The sequence below is a fragment of the Panicum virgatum genome, chromosome 4N, assembly GCF_016808335.1.
Source record: "Panicum virgatum strain AP13 chromosome 4N, P.virgatum_v5, whole genome shotgun sequence".
NCBI lineage: Eukaryota > Viridiplantae > Streptophyta > Magnoliopsida > Poales > Poaceae > Panicum > Panicum virgatum.
The window spans coordinates 32250708-32268780 of record NC_053148.1 but is presented as its reverse complement, the minus strand read 5'-3'; the positions used below and the strand labels follow the sequence as shown (position 1 = coordinate 32268780).

The 18073-nt window shown below is 44.6% G+C and overlaps 2 protein-coding genes across 2 annotated transcripts in view; both read right to left on the bottom strand.

Moving 5' to 3' along the window:
* Positions 1-1004: 1004 nt before the first annotated feature.
* Positions 1005-9170, bottom strand: LOC120670291 (kinesin-like protein KIN-14M). Its single transcript, XM_039950379.1, has 21 exons — positions 9024-9170; positions 8723-8919; positions 8540-8647; positions 7531-7762; positions 7185-7336; positions 7002-7085; positions 6807-6884; positions 6617-6742; positions 6506-6529; positions 5561-6259; positions 5392-5473; positions 5205-5300; positions 4940-5119; positions 4707-4813; positions 4414-4592; positions 3953-4117; positions 3621-3874; positions 3377-3540; positions 2551-3110; positions 2200-2303; positions 1005-1392 (listed from the first exon to the last, which is right to left on the bottom strand). Exons 1-21 carry the CDS (start codon positions 9043-9045, stop codon positions 1316-1318), a joined length of 3690 nt encoding a protein of 1229 aa, XP_039806313.1. The 5' UTR covers positions 9046-9170; the 3' UTR covers positions 1005-1315.
* Positions 9171-17769: 8599 nt separating this feature from the next.
* LOC120669325 (E3 ubiquitin-protein ligase PUB23-like) overlaps positions 17770-18073 on the bottom strand; it is a 29257-nt gene continuing 28953 nt past the window's right edge. Inside the window, exon 3 of the mRNA XM_039949096.1 lies at positions 17770-18027. Coding sequence (XP_039805030.1) covers positions 17770-18027 — 258 coding nt within the window. The remainder of the gene's footprint in view (positions 18028-18073) is intronic.

Sequence of the window (18073 nt, the reverse complement as noted above, 5' to 3'; positions counted from 1 at the left end):
AGACAGAGAGGGGGAGGGAGAAAAACAGGCAGCACTGCTGCCTCTGTCCTCCGAGCGAACGCGCCTGGAGCAGTAGAGGAGGGGCGCCGGGAGGAGCAGAGGACTGACGTGAGGGGCGCCGCTCGGGCCCGCGGCAGGGAGGCGAGCAGGTGGCGCGCGGGGCCACCGCCGGCACACGGAGCAGATCCGCTTTCGCCGGGCCGTCGGCGCACGGGGCCGCAGGGGCACGCCGCAGACTCGCTGGTGCGTGGGGCCGCCGGCGCGCGGGGCCGCAGGAGCTCAGCGCGCGGGGCCGCAGGGGCGCGGCGCAGATCCGCTGGCGCGCGCGCACGGGGCCGCAGGGGCACGCCGCAGACTCGCTGGTGCGTGGGGCCGCCGGCGCGCGGGGCCGCAGGAGCTCAGCGCGCGGGGCCGCAGGGGCGCGGCACAGATCCGCTGGCGCGCGCGCACGGGTCCGCCGGCGCGCGGCGTAGGGGCGCGGCACAGATCCGTCGGCGCACGGGGCCGCCGGCACGCGGCGCAGGGCTGTTGGCGCACGGGGAAGAGAGGGGGAGGGGGAGAAGAAGAGGTGGAGCTGCTCGCCGGACGGCAGTGGGAGCTCATCGGCGACCAGCGACTCACCGGTGATTCGCCGGAGCCGGCGGGATTTCAGGATTGGAAACCCTAGGCTGTGATTCCATGTTACAAATGAGCAAACTCAAGGTATATTGCCATACCCAAAGGGCTGATAAGGTCATGTACAATATGCAAAGAGCACCTTATACTAGTGACTAAATACATAAAATGCATATACATCTAACATTGAGCACTAGAGGATCAACTTTGTTTTCGTTTGGATTTGTGGCAACGCATTTAACAGTGAATCTGATGATACAACTTTTATGTCTGCTCACATAGATGTGTTAAAAATGATCAAATTTGATATTTTATTGTGCTAATTTTTCGTAACATCACAAGCTGGCTCCTTTTGTTAAAAAATAAAAAATAAAAAGGAGTAACTTCTATTCAACAATCAACGAAGATTTATTGCTGCTTTCAACAAATCTTTAAAGCTTTTATTATCTTGTAACCGTATATATATGTACAAGAAAAATTTACAGTCATGGCACAGAAAAGAGAATCTAGGTCTTTCATGACAAAAAAGAAAAGGAACTATCCAGCAGATTTTTCCTGAATGAATCCACTGATGTGTAAAATTTCACCCACGTAGGAAAAGCAGACGGCATCAACGACGAGCACCATAAATAACAAACACTTTCTGAATGCTGCAAAAAATATACTAAACTAGTACTGGAACAATTTGATCAAACTTGAGCTATGTCCATCGCTTTGAAGTACTCGACGTTGTTGGTGCAGGTATTGCTTGAGTCGATGATGTTCTCCCAGCCGACACTGCACCAGAAAACATTTATAATATTTTATACATTTTTATAATGCATAGTAAGGCTTATCTAACTCGGAATTGATATATATTCCATTGAATTTACATTAGTAAAAAATGCTCAACAATAGCCAGTTCATCCAAAACTAAGTCATAGAGCAAAGCCAGTGGTGATAAACTGCTTTAGCACATTGCCCAAGGATTTAACTTCTTTTCCACACTTGGACATACAGTAACTCTGTATGAGGTACTAAGGTATATGGAGTGGAGTAACTAGGAAGCAGAAGTCAAGTGAGCACCACAACTTAATCAAGCAATTACTGGATTTAGCTTACTCCCAGGGTACCTTTATTAGCTAGCTTGCTTTATCTTGTTTTCCCTTTTATAAAATAATATTGTAAATTGGTGTTCCTCTTTGCAAGGCGGAAGTGAAACTTGTTGGAGAATCATATATATAAATTAGCAGCAACACCTTGACATCCTCCTTTTACTTGAACAAATAATACACTTATTTTAACATTTCAGTATTCTGCTACAAATGATCCAAGTGAATAATACACTGGAGTGTCACATATCTAATTAATTCTTTTTTCTGTACACGTTCTTATCCGAATTATGGAGATTTCAGCTCATATTTTAGATGTTCAGATTATGCTCAGGCATAGGATAATTTTTTCTTGAATACGAGGCACAGGATAAATTTCAGCATCTGCAGTCAGTTATATGAACTTTGCCACAATCATTGGCTTAAGGGTGCTTATGCAGAAGCAGATATTCAGATCATGAATCAAATGAAAATGATTGGACCTCGAGCTTACTTGGAGGAGATCTAGGAGCTGGAGGATCTCTAAGTTTAGGCCATAATGAGGTTTGAGCTGTTTTCAGTGCTGTTGTCTTCTGAACTCGTGTAGCCACCTTAGACCTGCATGGAGAGGAATAGGTGCTTATAAATAAATAAATAAATAAATAAATAAATAAATAAATAAATAAACTAATTAAGATGAAGGGCCAACCAAACAAATAGAGCTAGCAAGTCTCACGACCCAATGCTCCTACTAAATGTTAATTATATGCAGATTGAAAAGAAATGGTAGTTGTAAGGAAACTAATTTGCATCAAGAAACCATAAGTATCGTTATTTTCACTGTGGATAAATGGAGAACACTTACAGGCGATCATTTGGAGTTTTTGGTGCATTCTTTTGCTCTTTCATGGTGCTAGATGTTTTTTCCTGATCTGAGAAGAGCGTCAACTCGACTATACTGCTTACTGAAACATCAGTCTCTGTACCCATGGAAAGACCACTATCTGATATATCACTTAACCTCTCCTCTGAATCAGGATAGCCAAAGCAAGCAAGCTCAGGGTCAGCAGAATTCTGACCCATCTCACCAAAAGAGATCTTAGGAAGTCCCATAACCCCCCTTGGTGGTCGGATATCATCAAGAGACTGCACAGAACCAGATTCAGAGTGCCTGTCACTAATGTCAGAGAAGTTATCAGCATCAGAGCCAGCCCTACTGCCAATTCTCATTGCTTTTCCACCAGATACTGTTCTTCGGTGTTGGATTCTGCTTCCTAATGAAGATATGCCCGGGGAGGAGGATGAATGTTTCAATGGGGAATCAGCACGTTTTACTGTCCTGGCCCTTGGAGTTTGTGCCTTGAGTAGTTGTAATCTGTTTATTTCCTCATCTTTCTTTGCAATTTTATGCTTAAGCAGTGAAAGCTGCAGGACAGAGGGGATATTAGAAATCAAATGATGTCTAAAAATCCTGGTGAGAGGAATGGTATTTGCAATTCTGTTTTCAATTGAAACAAGAAAAACCCTAATTGCATCTTATCGTGAGATAAATCCTATTGCTAAACGGTCATTGTATACAGATGAAGGATAGTAGATAGTAGTACATTAGAGAATAAAATATTTGTAATCATATCTAATTCCCTGGTATGAATAACGAAGAGATGGGCAAATGGGAAACAGAGTTGTCTCACTTGTTCCATAAACTCTCTGATATCTTTGCTCTCTTTATTCGCCTTAGCGGCACCTAGTTCCACTCCAGAAACCCTTTCAGCAAACTTTAAAGTACTTAGAGTCTCTGAATAAGATGAGACATCTGGGTTGATCTGCACAAACATCAAGGTTTTTGCGTGGCCACCTGCATATGAAAATCTTTAGGTAAGTAACAACGTAAAATGTAAGACAATGGTGTATAGAACAATCAGCAGGAGTAATCACCCAAAGAACTTTGCAGGACTTGTGTAAGTTTGCTGTTCCGATACGGTACATGGGCATTCTTCTGCGATAAAGAAAATATGACATCCCCAAGAGCGGACAAAGATTTGTTGATATGCTGGGCTTCTTTGAGTCTATCTCCTGTAACAGCAGAACGGTCCACTCTCTCACTCCCAGCTAGATCAACGAGATGTAGTGCACCACGCAAAGTAGCTCCATTTTTCAAATTTACACCTCGAATGTGTATGGTAACAACACTGCAGAATTGATCAAATTAATCATGTTTTAAAATAACTAAGGAAAACAGAACTGTATTATGGAGCATGGAAATTAACCTGTGAGATCTGCTGCTTCTTTCATTCAATGCTGTTGAACCCACAGCTCTGTTCGCAAGTCCCATTCTCATTAACTGAATAACATCGAATGTTGAGTTAACAGGATGCAATGTTGCATCAGGAACAGCAAGCCCATTGGGTTGGCTGGCATTCAAAATCCCTAGTGTGTGCAAGTTAAAGGAAAAATACAATGTTCTTTAGCATCAGTTTCATTTGTAAACATGCAAATGATTTGAAGGGATATTATGTTATTACAAGGGATATACATAGCTAATAGTTCCATCATGGATGGTGAAATGAAGCCCAACTAATTTTCAAGTTTCTACATATGTTCATTTGAACTGAATCTAAACTAGTTCATAGCCAGGCCTAGGGTCCAGTCACCTGTATACTTATCACAATGGAATAGAAAATTAACAAATAACAAATAATAGCAAGTATGCAGATCGGAAAAAGGATATTTCTTCTCTGGACCACTGCTGCCAAGGAGATCACGGATTTGTTCGTTGTATATCTCAATCATTTGAACACTAATTTCATACTTGATTGTATCCCCACGATTATGTGAAATATGGAACAGGTCATTCAAAGCTCTGTAATTAACACCCCATTCCTTCTCAGTTGCATTTTCAGGTCCCGTCTGAGATAGTTGAAAAAAGAAGATGGTATGATGAATACATTATAGCTGAAGAGAAGATGTCCATTCTCTCAAAGAAGTTCATCATTTGAAGATTTTATATGCAGTGTTCCGTACCATTGTGTACGTTTTTCCTGATCCAGTTTGACCATATGCAAAAATGCAAACATTATAGCCATCAAGAACCGATCTGATAAGTGGTTGAATGTCCTTGAATACCTCATCTTGAAAGGGAAAAAATAAAGCATATTTTCTATGTTAGCACATCAAATATATGATCCTTACATGATACAATAAAGCCATCAATATCTAACGCAAAAGGATATCGTATGACACATTTTTGTATGTACCTTGAGAAGCAGTGGGGCCAAGAACTTTGTTGAATTTGAACGACTTGCTCCCTTCATTTCCTTTTCTTGTGGGATTTGCAATAATAAGATCACCATCATCACCAATATATTCAATCGTAGTAGATTTCTGATCCTCCCCAGGAAGAAAAGGTCGTATCCTGCAATAGACTCTTATGTTTCCTGGTCAAGAAATAAAAACCCTCAAAATCTAGCACAGTTAAAGAGATGGATATATCAATAAAATTATCTTTGTTTGTGCAGTCACCTTTTAGCTCCTGAATCTCATTGAACAATTTTCTATTTTCTTCAAGAGCAGCATGATAACTTTTAGCATCATTTATCAGTACGTTAAGACTTTGCCCTGCAGAGTTGTATGGTTATGCAAGTTATAGAAAGCCAATTACTAGGTGTATGCAATGTGGAATAAAATCAGTAGCCACACTCATTCATACCAAGGCCACTAAGTTCTTCAGACCATCTTTTCTGGCAGTTTTGGATTTCATCCCTAATGGAAACAGAAGACAACCTCAAATCCTGATAGGGGAGAAGTTTTAATTTAACTGACGTATTTATGATGTCTTACAAGAAACACCAAAAACAACTAGTTTAACAAGAGACTACCTGGACATTCTGTATTTGCAGACCTACAAATTGGTTCACCATGATTTCCTTCTGCTCCCAAGTCTCGATTCTTGATTTTAACAATTCCTCAAGATCTCTTCCTTTCATTCTAGAATCTTCGAGCATGAGCTCTACTTCTTTAATTCTCTGTTCCAACTCTTCATTTGCCTGAAAAGCTCTACCCTCCAGTTCTTGAATATGTCTCTTATGAGATTTTCCTGCTACTGCAAGCTCTTGCCTGAGTTTTGATATTATAATATCACTATTCTCCTTGTCCTTTAGAAGTTTACGCATGTCTTCCTTTGTAGATTTTAACAGTCTCTGGCTCTCTTCATACGATGATTTTACAGCTTCTAATTCGAGTTTTAGTTTCATATTTGTAAGAGTACTTTCTTCTTTCTCCTTCATCATCCTAAATATGTCGTCATTATATGTGATTGATTTAGCTGCATGAACACCTGCTAATTGATCCCTGTCATCAACCTTGCCCTTCTTCAAGGTACCAATATCTTCCTTCTCCTTAATCAGCGTAACCATTTCTTCCTTCTCTTTCATCAGTCTTATAATTTCTTCCTTATCTTTCAATAGCCTAGCCATATCTTCCTTATCCTTTGTCAATCTAGTTACATCTTCCTTGTCCTTCATCAAGCTTGACATTTCGTCAACTAATCTTTGATCTTTAGCTTTGCTTTTGTCCATCTAAATAATGAAGAGGAATTAAAATCAATTCAATCATTCACGCAAAGGAGGCTTAAGTTAAGCCACACCTTGTTTGTGAAAACTTAATCTTGTGCTGCCTTTAAGCTGAATCTTGTTAACAATGCTTAGCCCTTTTACAGAATTTAAAAATGCAAATTCTAAAGCAAAGAGTAGCAAAATCTCAATTAAAGATATGTAGAGGATAGTAATATGAATAAATAACCAATTTTTTAACAAGAAACAAACCTTCAGGACATGATCTGCAGCAACCTGTAAAAAAATTAAGAAACTATAAGAAAGAGATATGTTATTCATGTCAGGTCTCAAACATAAACTAGAACTTATGTTGCAACGTACATTTGCTTTTCCAATTGTCGCACTTGAGTGTATTTGTGTTTGTCCACTTATGCCGCTTGCAAGTGCCTCTAGTACTTTTATCCTTGATTTATATTTCTCTTCACGTGATCTCATAATGTTATTTTGCTGAATACATGTAACAGTTACAACAGAAATAATCTAAAATTATGTACGAAACAGTACTCCTTACATTTCTTATGTGTTCTGCTTGAGTAGAAATACGCCGTTCAATCTCCAGTATTACCTTTCTCAACAAGCAAGCAATATGCTGTGCAAAGAATAATATTTTTTCATTCAAGAGGACAGAAAAAGTATAAAACAAAATGTACCAAACGTTTAAAGTATGAACAGAAACAACTAACTGCATTGCTTTTGAGTAGCCTACATAAGGAATTTCTCCATTCTTATTCTCAATGATCTCGTCAAGGATGCCATTCACAAAAGTCAGAAGTGACTGGGTTGGAGCGTTCTGCAAAAAATGGTTCCATGATGCAAAGAATAAAAGATAAGATTTTTACCGACATGATTGTATCAAGTATATTTAAAAAAAATACAACATTGCCCTTACATCCAAGTTGGTGGATTTCATCATCTCCAAAATTTTATAAGTAGGCATATCAGAATGAACTCCTTGTCTCAGATGGAAGATTTCATGAAAATTGTGGCCAGCATGCCTTGAAATAGAATATAGTTCATGCCGTGACATCGGAGATGATGGTTCTACAATAAAGATTAAAGGATTTTAAACTGATAAGCAGCCCGCATCACATCTTAAGGCTCCCATTGCGAGCGCTAAGTATCTGCACGCAATTAATTATGTGCACATTTCTTTAAAATTGCAGAACTAAAGTGAGAGCACTGTAGCCCACACAGTGCTAGTGCTGAAAGCTTTGACATGTAGAGGAAAATCTCACCTGACGAAGCTGGACTTTTGGAGACCTTTTGTAGGTTCCCTTTCACTTGTTTGCTCTCTTGTCCGAACCCAGAGTTCTGTATACCATGACCATTCTCCCTAGTGGGAAACTCCATGCTTGGCATTCTACCGTTTTCTTCAAGGCTACAGTGCGAGCCTTCCCCAACATGGGAGCCAGAGCCAAACCGATCCCGTAGTGCAAGAAGACAGACAATCACAGCTGACATTGGGCCCTAGATGAAAGCCAATAATGTGAAGGAATGAGGGCAGGTTGATAATTTTTTATATTGCAGAGAGGTGGCGATATTGCAGAACAAACAATTATTGACAGAGCATCACCATAGTAATCGAATATGCATCAGCCCGGAACATGTAAACCAATCATTGGTAAGCCCATCGTTGAACAAATGATTTGTTTACATCTTTGATTCATTTCTGCAGCCTAAAACCAATTGCTATAGACTATGGGATTACTATCAATTTTACTACGAAGTGAACTTGAAACAAAACTTATCGAACGTGCAAACAATTATCGCAATGAAACAGATGAAATATTGGATAGCATTTTCATATTGTCTAAGTCATTTGGATAGCATTCACCATGTTAGCTAGTGGAGTCACATCTCATAATAATAATAAGTTTGATAAATGAATTTTTCTGTTTCTGAATTGGATGCTAGCATATGCCGCATCCAGCAAGCAGTACCGGTTTAAACAGAAAGGGACGAGATTGACGTGTCATCTGGCCAATCAACAAACCCAAGAATAGTCACTAGCACCTACAGGGAAAGCAGAGTCCAAGCTTCTTCGATTTGAAACGCTACCGCACAGCAGCCGGAGTTCCAAAATGATGCCGGACACGCAAGTCATAACTAAACCCAAATGTTTATTACTTTTAGAAAAATTACTACTGATGAACCCAACTTTTTTTCATTTTACTATGGAAATTTTGATACTGAATGCAAGCAGTTGGATATGATGGTCCAAGGGAGAATCGATCGAACACGTACCGTGTCGAGGTCTGAGGCGGCGAAGGTGGGCAGGCCCATCCGCTCCACGGCGGCGAGGAACCTCGCGACATCGCTCCCCCCAGCCGCCGCCGCCGCCGAGGCTCCGCCCTGCAGCGGCGACTGCGATCACCTCACCCCCACGGCGGAACGAACCCGAATGGAGCGGCGCGATCGGCGACCTACCTCGTCGGGGGCCGAAGCAGCGGCGGGGCCGAGCAGCCTGCGGAGCGCCGCGGCGAGGATCGCCCCGTCAGCGAGCGCGGCCCGGAGGTCGTCGTCCGACGCGCGCGGCGCGGGCAGCGGCAGCCCCTCGCCCGCCAGCAGCGCCCGCAGCCACGCGACCGCCTCCGATCGCCGCCGCCGCCGCTCCCCGCTCTCCCCTGCGAACCAAACAGAGAACGATAAGCAGTAAGCGCCGCGCCCGCGTGACGGTGGTGACGACGACGAGCGTGTCGCCGCCGGAGCAGCCGGACGGGGGGTTTACTTGACTCGGCGGCGGCGGACATGGGTGGTGGGGTTCGAATTGAGTTGAGAGGCCGGAGACGGAGAGGGAGACGATGGAGGGGAGCGGGCGGGGTGCAGGAGCGCCGCGCGGGGGTGGGCGAGTGGGCGACGTGCTGAGGTGGGGACGGAGAAGAGCGCGCGCGGGCGCGCCGGCTTGCTGGTGGTGCCTCCGTCCGTGGTTCAACGTGCAGGCTGTACTTGGTTGGGCGGCGCGGAAGGTGGCCGTGGCGTGCGTGGTGCGCGGGGACAGACAGGGGAGACCACGGGACCACATGAAGAAAGAGGCGAGAAGGAAAGGTTGCCGCAGCGCCGAAAGTCCGTGTGACCGTGTCCGTGGCTTGGACGGCGGTGGATGATAATCGACGGTGACAGCGGCAGCAACCATTTCACTATCTCATTTCCCAGCGACGCCCCAACCGTGCCGGGACCCGGCTTTGCGAAACCGGTGGGAACCGGTCAACCGGTTAAATCGGTCCGGCCCGGTTTTGATTTGGGCCGGTATCAAATCGGTCCAAATTCAAAATTCAAATTTGAATTCAAAAAAATAAAAAATTCCCAAAAAAATTCTAAAAATACTTCAAGGTGTGACGAATCTAATGGTGTCAAATTTTCTCAAAAATTCATTCATTTAGTATAGTTTGCGGAATTTTGAAGTTAAATCAAAAAAAGAAAAAAAAAACTGACGGCCCATTGAGACCCACGGCGCTCTGGCGAGGTTGATAACGTTCAGGATAGAGCTAGTGGGGTTCGCGCGACCCCCAGAACCCTACCGCCCCCACCCGCTCCCTGTCCGCCGCCCCCAGGAGGCGACCGGCGCCCGCAGCTGGGATGCCGCCCGCCGCGCCCGGCTAGCCGGTTGGTTAGTCCGGTAAGCCGACCCGGCCTCGGATCTGGTCGTAGACCGGCGCGCAGAGGCGGCTAGCCGGCCGATGCGAGCAGCTAGCCGGCCGGTAGCGCTGGTAAGCCGGTGCGACCGGGAGAGAAGGTATGAAGTGAAATTTTTTTAATAGAATGATTGGTTAGGTGTATGATTTAGAATATTAGATGATTTGTTTTAGAATTTAGCTTAGAGTTTGGTGTATGGCTGATATGTTTTAGGTTTTAGGTAAAATTTAGGTGTAGAATTTAGGATTTTATTTATGTGATTGATATGTTTTTGTTGTCCATGTATGCAGATAGACAATGGCAGGCAGAGATGTTGTATGGGAACACGGTGAAAATCTTTATTCCGGATGGCGATGCAACAATTGTCGTACGCAGAAAGGAGGAGGTGGTGCGACTATATTGAAACAACATTTGGCTGGGCGCGGGGCAGAGGTGGTCCATTGCAGGAATGTGCCACCTGATGTGCGGGACTTCTTTCAGCGTGATATTGATAGGGCAAAGAAGGCAACTGCTGACCGGGCTCGAGAGAGGTTGAGACGGGAGAAGTCTGCAGCGGAGGGAAACTATCCCGGTGATGAAGAAGATGAGGAGGCTCAAGTGCAGCGTGCCATGGATCTATCGAGAGTGGAAGCAGAGTTCCGACGCGGGGTGGAACAGAGAGGAGGTGCATACGAGCGTGGAGGGGGTAGTGGTTCGACGAGGGGAAATGTTATGCAGAGGATGTTTCGAAGGGCCACTTCGCAGAGGGAGAGTCCTATGGTGGAGGACTATAACTTGACAGCTGGTGGGAGAAGAGGAATGACGCAACCAAAGATTGATACAGGTTCCTAGACGCAGAAGGGTAAGAATGCAAAGGAAGCTATTGGTAAAATTTGGTCAAAATTTTTCCATATTGCAGGAGTACCTGGAAGACAGGCTGACAGTCCATACTTTGTCAGTGCGATCAGGGAGACGCAGAAGTGGGGTAAGTTTTCTTTCATTGGAATGACACTTATAAGCTTACATTCTTGTATCTCATAAGTCTATTGATGCGAGTGGAAGAACTCAAGATGTTGTATATTTGCTCAAGGTAGCCCCTAAACATGTTCCATTCACATTGAGTATGTTTTGACATGTTACTAAACAATCTGTCTTTGTTTGCAGGAGATTCGAAAGGTGGTGGAAGAGATTGGACCGGAGAATGTCGTGCATGTAGTCACCGACAACGGCTCGAACTATAAAAAAGCATGCAGAGAACTACTAAGTGAGGTGTATGAACACATAGCTTGGACACCTTGTCTAGCACACACCGTCAATTTGATGTTGAAGGATATAGCTCGAAGGTCTGAACATGGTGTTATGATCAAACAGTGCAAATGAATTTCAAATTGGTTACACAATCATGGTCAGTTGAATACAATGATGAGGAACGCAATCGGTGGTGAGTTGGTCAAGTAGAATGCCACTCGATTTGGAACCAACTACATATTCCTAGAGAGTATCTATCGGAAACATGATCGTTTCATGCAGTGGATGGCATATACTGAGTTCCAACACAACAAATGGACGAATACTGAAGATGGTAGATTTACTCATGCAAGTTTTGCAAGTATGGAGTGGTGGGATGCATTGAAATATATCATCGACATGGTTCAACTAATATACAAGTTTCTTCGCTTCGCTGATCAGGACAAGAGGCCCAACATGTGCGAAGTCGTGATGGCCTACCAGACTATGAAACAGGAGCTGCGGTCTTTCTTTGGAAAAAATGTCTCCACACTGAAGGAGTATATTCAGGTGGTAGACGAGAGGTTGGGTGACGTGTTCATAGGCACGTATGTGGGTCCAGTTAAGCATACACGAGTCATCTATTTTTAAGCTCTATTGACTTTATGTTTATTTGAAGTGATTTATATTTTGCTACTGCTGTCCTAAATCCAAGGTATGCATATACGATGATCCAACTCAAGAAATGTTTCGTGGACTCAAGGATACATTTCAGCGCATGACGGATCTCCAGAGCGCCGTGCTGGCATTGCAGGAGTTTGACGTGTTTCGGCAGAAGATTGACGAGTTTGGCAGTGAAATGGCAATGCGGATGGCGATGGACCCAAAGACATCTCCATGTAAGAGTTACTCCGTACGATATTGTTGTTTTCTCTATTCGAATATATTACTTACATACTCGGTTGCACATGCAGCGTCCTCGTGGATGATGTTCGGATCAAGCACTCCAAAGCTGCAGTACCTTGCCATGAGACTTGTTTCACAATGTTGTTCGTCTAGTGGATGCGAGCAGAACTGGAGTACTTTTGCCTTGCTGCATACAAAGGTTTGCAATCGTTTGTCGCACAAAAAACTTAACAAGCTTGTCTATGTCAACTACAACCTTCGTCTCCGACTTGAGAAGGTCTCCGGCCCATCGATGCGTGAAGAAGGTGATTTCATTGACCAGCTGGCCCATCTTTCTTTCTATGATGAGAATAATCAAGTGCGGGAATGGATGGAATATGATAGATCTAACCAGGCTCCAGTTCTGGACGAGGATGATGATGACGGCGACATCCCTCTCCCGTCCCATATTGTCATAGATCAAATAAACCTGTCAGATCTACGTGAGGCTACGAGGAATGATTCCATCAGCGATTGGGCACGTAAAAATGTGGGTGACACTTACCTAGGGAAGAGAAAGTTGCAGAAGGGGCCTACGAAAGGTGACCCGAAGCGTCGAAAAGGCAAAAAAACAGCAAAACCAGTGAGCAGCGACACCGAGACTGATGATGGCGAAGGTGAGCGTAGTCCTCCATATCAGGAGTCCATGGATAGCAGCTCGGCCGATGATGGTGATGATAGTGATGGTGATGATGCTGGTGGTGGTGGTGATGGTAGTGGTAGTGGTGCTGGTGGTAGTGGTGGTGCTCGTGGTGTTCGTTTCACAAGTATACATTGCACATACAAATGCACACATATTTCTGACTATGAGTATTGACTACTAATTATGATATATGGTTGATTGCAGGGGAGACTCAGTTCACACATGCTACTCAGGACACCGACCATGGAGCACCACAATCGTAGAGGAGAACAGGTGGACCGACGGGCTACAACACTCCACAGTACTCTTCTTCCTCCTACAGCAATTCCTCGCAGTCTTTTCACTACCCCATTTCTGACATCAGCATGCAGCCACCGACGAGATGGGTGTACGAAGGGTGACCAGAACCGGACCCCACCGGTTTGACCGGATCGGTCGTTTTTTTACACCCTAGCCGTGACCACTAACCAGTGTCTGTTTTGTTTGGGATGAGCTCAGATTATGGAGCCGGTGCCGGAGCCGTTTTTTTTTCCACTTGATGCAATGGTAGCCAGTGGAGCTGCAAAATAAGGCTCCTCCGGCTTCTCTTGCTTCAGTGCGGAAGCAGCCGCGCTAAAGGGGCTTTTATTCTAGTTATTACTGCAGGGCTTCCTTTTTTGTTTCTCAAAGTTTTATGGCTCCCTTCATGATCTGACTCCTGGCAGGGTATATTACAGATTAAAGAATCAGGGCATTTTTCTAATCAACCGCTTCCGCGAGACTAGATGATTCATTGCTAGTTATCCACCCCTGCTGGCAGCTCATCAAGTGAACCTTTTTTTTAAGAAGCTCATCAAGTGCAAGGTTAGCACGTCACGGAGAAGACGGACAAGCCTTTGTTTTTCCCTAATCTCGCCATCAATTGACCACCACACACATGTATCATGGAAACGGGAAGCACTTGATTGATGGTGGCTCCTCGTTCCGTCGTTGGCAAGGCAGGCACGCATGACCACCCTTGTTTAACTTTAATGGAGTCTCTCAACGGGCCGGGAAGACGACGGGATCAGCGGAGCCGGCCGGTAGTGGCCATCACGCCGCGTACGGCATCGGTCGGTATGAGTACGACTCCCCCTGTTCCGCTGCGCGGCGTCGAGGCCGAGCACGTCGCCCGTTTTAATTCGAAAACTCTCTTGTGGGTGTTGGGCTGTTGGTCGTCGGAAAATGAACTGATCAAGCATATTAATTCGGAGGATAATCTAATGCTGGCTAAGGACAGCAGTAGCCTTATCTGCAATCTGCCTCTATTAGAAAGCTTCGAAGGAGTCCTGTCAATTCAAGCTTGGGAGTGGAACAAAATATTTATGGCCACGTACTCGCGTGCTTTATTAAAGAAATAAAAATTCCGTTTCAATAAAAAAATAAAGAAAAAGAAATGGGAACGTTGTGGGCTTATTTTGTTTGGGCTCCCATGATGCGTGGAGCCGTGGAGTACGCAAACCCCGCGAGGCCCAAAAGTCTGAGTTTGGACCGCCAGTCAGGCTTTCTGCGCCCGCTCACCCAATAGCAATGTCTAGCCCATCAAGTTCAAACACCCATTCTTGGCGTTGGGGTGGCCCGTTCGTGTTTCCGGCTCGCGATTTGCAAAAGAGGGCGTTTTTTTCTTTTTTATATTTAAAAAAAATCAAAATTTCAAAAATACCCTCGTTCGCCCTACGAGGGGGCGACAGGCTTTAAATGTAATTTTTTTCTTCAAATTTGCAACGAGGTCCCTGGCCGGGGGCGCGCGGGTGCAAGGGTGAGGAGAAGGGAAGCGACGAAGTCCTGCCAGATTCCGCACTTGTGATCTACAGGTTAGTACATTTAGCTTATGTATTTTTCCATTGGTATTGTAGAGTAATTTAATTTAATTAGTGTTATAGTAAAACTATTTAAGTAGGAATTTAATGATACATTAGTTACGTAGTACTAAATTAGTTTAGAAAATTAGTACTATGCGTTTATTATTACAATTGCAGTACTATTAGAGACGTGTTTATAAATTAATTACGATTTAGAATAGAATTTCGCATATGCAGTATAGAATTTGAGTGTCATCACGTAGTTATGAATACTTATATGTTGTAGTTGAAATCCATACTTAGTTTTTACGGATTATTGAATAAGGTAGTGAAGTAAAGAGTATAACTCGATAAATATTCTGTGATATACAGATATGTCGAGCAAGATGCAGTTTTAAGTATTTTATGATAATACTCGGTTGTTTTATTTCTTTATCTTCAATGAGACACCTTACATGAAATTTGTTTTGCAGTCTTCCGATGCTTCAGAAAATTGTGGTTTTACTAGGTGGGTCGATCCTGCACCAATTGATTCAGTTCAGGAGTTCATCGAGTACCTCCAGATAAAAATCTTTGATTTGGAATGCAAGGTGGACCATTATGAGGAAGTGAGCGAGGGTAACAAATACGACGAAGATGATGATACCAGCAATGCTGCCGGTTCACAGGATGAATCATGCACTATTTCTTATTGCAACTGCCCTTGTCACAAGAAGAAGGGCCCTGCGCCTCCGGTACCACCGCCTGCACCACCTGCAATGGGTGGATACTGCGGAAAAGGCTCAACGCAGTTTGCTACGTGGGGGTACGGCTACTAGGACTATCCTAGTGCTAGTGACATGCTGCATCGTTGTGTTTGTTGTGTTTTTTAAATTACCTAAGGCATGTTAGATTAGTCCAGAATCTGTTTACCATAGTTTGCAATGGGTTCTGCCATGCCACTGCATGTGTGATATGTGTTTCGTTACCATTGATTATGATGTAAACTTGATGGTTCACATTATGTAATGCATTTCTTAGTTCTTATTTCTTATCGTTATATTAATTAAATGTGTGCTTTTTAGTATTCTAGTGACATGAAAAGCTCCGAAAATATTAAGGACAAGTTCAAAGATTTCATAGATTCTCGGCTACAACTGCAAATTAATGGTAAAAGTTACAACACACAGAGTCAAGCTCTCAACTGAAAACATAAACAACTAATTGCAGTGGCATGTGCACGCGACAAGGTAATTTCTTGTTGCATCTAAACCTACCATGCCTTATGGAATGTAAAATGCCGGGATTACATGGTACTCATCTACTGAGTGCACCGATGATATTTGCCCTTCCTAATTTCTTCGGGCCCGGCTTCCTTCGCACGGCGTGCCCTCTCTCGCTTTATCTCCCTGTCAGCTTCACGTTCCGCCGCCGCCTTACGATCCACCTCCTCCATCCTCTTGCAGATCTCTTCTTGCTCTTACTTGCGCTTCTCCTCTTGCTGTTCCTCGTACTTCATTCGGCGCCAACGTTCTGCAGCCCACCTTACTTGTTGTTCCACAAAGTCTTTTGCCTGCTGCGAGTGTCGAACCACTGCATAAAATCACAAAGAGGCGGAGGAGACTTTGTCCAACAAAAATTAGAATCATAACTCAATGTTAGGTCACAAAGAAAAATAGCGTCTGTTGTCCTGCTACCTTGGCCCGGTCTTTACCGTATCGCTTAGGTGGATCATATTCGTAGTCCTCACACATAAAGAACCTTATGCTGTAGTCATCTCCTAAAACCTCAGATTGCATTAACTTGCATAACGAACCGCAGAAGCACATTGGCACATCAATTCTTTCAGGTACGGTGGCTTCACACTTACTCCACGGAATGTAGGTTGATACTGACGAAGACATTGGCGCTATAGTGTGGTGCGCCAAATGACGAACAATGATTTCAATAATGCACCTATCGTATACCAAATCAATGCGTGAAAATATAGGTACTGTCATAATTCTATTGCCTTACGCTGCAATATTAATAAGGTACTGTCATAATTCTATTCTAATTCATAATTAATTTAAAAACAAGTCTGTAATAGTACTGAAATTGTAATACTAAACGAGTTTTCTAAAGCACCAAATCTAATTCAGCTAATCCGCTAATTAAACTAAATTGTTATACAATATCAACGGATTTATACGGAAGTTACCGGTAGATCACAAGTACTGAATTCGGCAGAGCTTCGCCGCTTTTCTTCTCCTCACCCCTCTCTTTTTTCTGAATTTTTAGGCTCAAATTAGAAGGGAATGGAGGCCAGGGCTTATATAGGGTGGGAGGCCCCTGTCGCCCGGGGGGGACAGCCCCCCCGGTCAGGGACCTGTTTGCAAATTCCAAAAAAAATTACATTAGGGTCCTGTCGCCCGTTGCTTGGGCGACAGGACCCCTGTCGCCCCTTATAGGGCGACCGGGGGTATTTTTGAAAAATTTCAAAACGGACATATATTTTTGAAATTTTGATTTTTTTAAATATAAAAAAGAAAAAAATGCCAAACGAGGAGCGTCAGTCAGCAGGCTGCAGACCATTTGCATTTCACAACGATTTGGTTGGAACTTGTTTTTAGATACCAGTATACCACCATACCAATAAACCCTTCATAACCATGTCAAAAAAAACCCTTCATAACCTTTCATAGTTTCATGTGATTTTAACTCTCAAAGAGGTCCAAAACCAAGTGCCGGATAACAAACGGATCTCTGTCCCTGCCTCTTGGAATTCAAGGCTTAGAGTACTGCTTCAACTGAGCCTTGTGGAGTAAACAGTGGCTCCAAGCCTGCAGTGCTCCTCACTTACATGGAAACTTCTCTGCTGGTCTGCACCTCGCAAGACCCAGCGACTGTAGCGCAAAGACCTCGTGAAACTCATGGGGACCGGAAGTGCAAAACACCTTTCAGTGCGGGGAGAATTGCCTATTTGATATCAGAAAAAATGTTGTTTGCTTATTTGACACCCAAAAATGAAAATTTGCCTATATGTCTCTAACCTGATTTTCTTTGCCTATTTGACACTGCCGTTACGTCTGTTAGGAAGCACCGTTAGATACTAGTCTCCCTCTCTCACTGACTTGTGGGTTTGTCCTGGCGTGGAGCTGGAGCGTCTCCCGCGCCCGCTCCCTCGTCCTCTCGCCGCACGGCTGCTCTGCCCCCGCCGCCTGCGCCACCACGCACTGCGTCCCCACCACGCCGGTCTGCGCCATCTCCTACACCACCGCCGCTGTGGCCGCGTGCCTCGCCACCGACCGCAGCATCCGCACCGCCTTGTCCGTGGCCACCTCCGACACCCGCAGCGCCCTACTGCCCACGGCCGCCACGCCCGCGCCGTGCGCCACCAGCTCCGCGCGCCCCTCGGCGCACCTGCACAGCCGCTCCAGCGCGCCCAGCGCCAGCTCGCACCCGCGCCGCTCCGGCCCGTCCAGAAGCATGTCCCCCAGCACCGCCACCGCGCCGGCTTCCACCGCCTTGACGCGGTTCCGGCCCCACGGCGTCGTGCCCACGATCGAGCAC

Bases quoted from the DNA above. Each gene is read 5' to 3' on its own strand.
- LOC120670291 (XM_039950379.1), bottom strand. From the start codon at position 9,045: ATGTCCGCCGCCGCCGAGTCAA. The intron at 6,743-6,806 runs GTAAGGAGTACT...ACATGTATTCAG, and splicing joins AAGCAGAACACATAAGAAAT to CAAAATAACATTATGAGATC. The intron at 4,118-4,413 runs ATATCCTTTTTC...TAACTTGCACAC, and splicing joins AGCAGTGGTCCAGAGAAGAA to ACTAGGGATTTTGAATGCCA.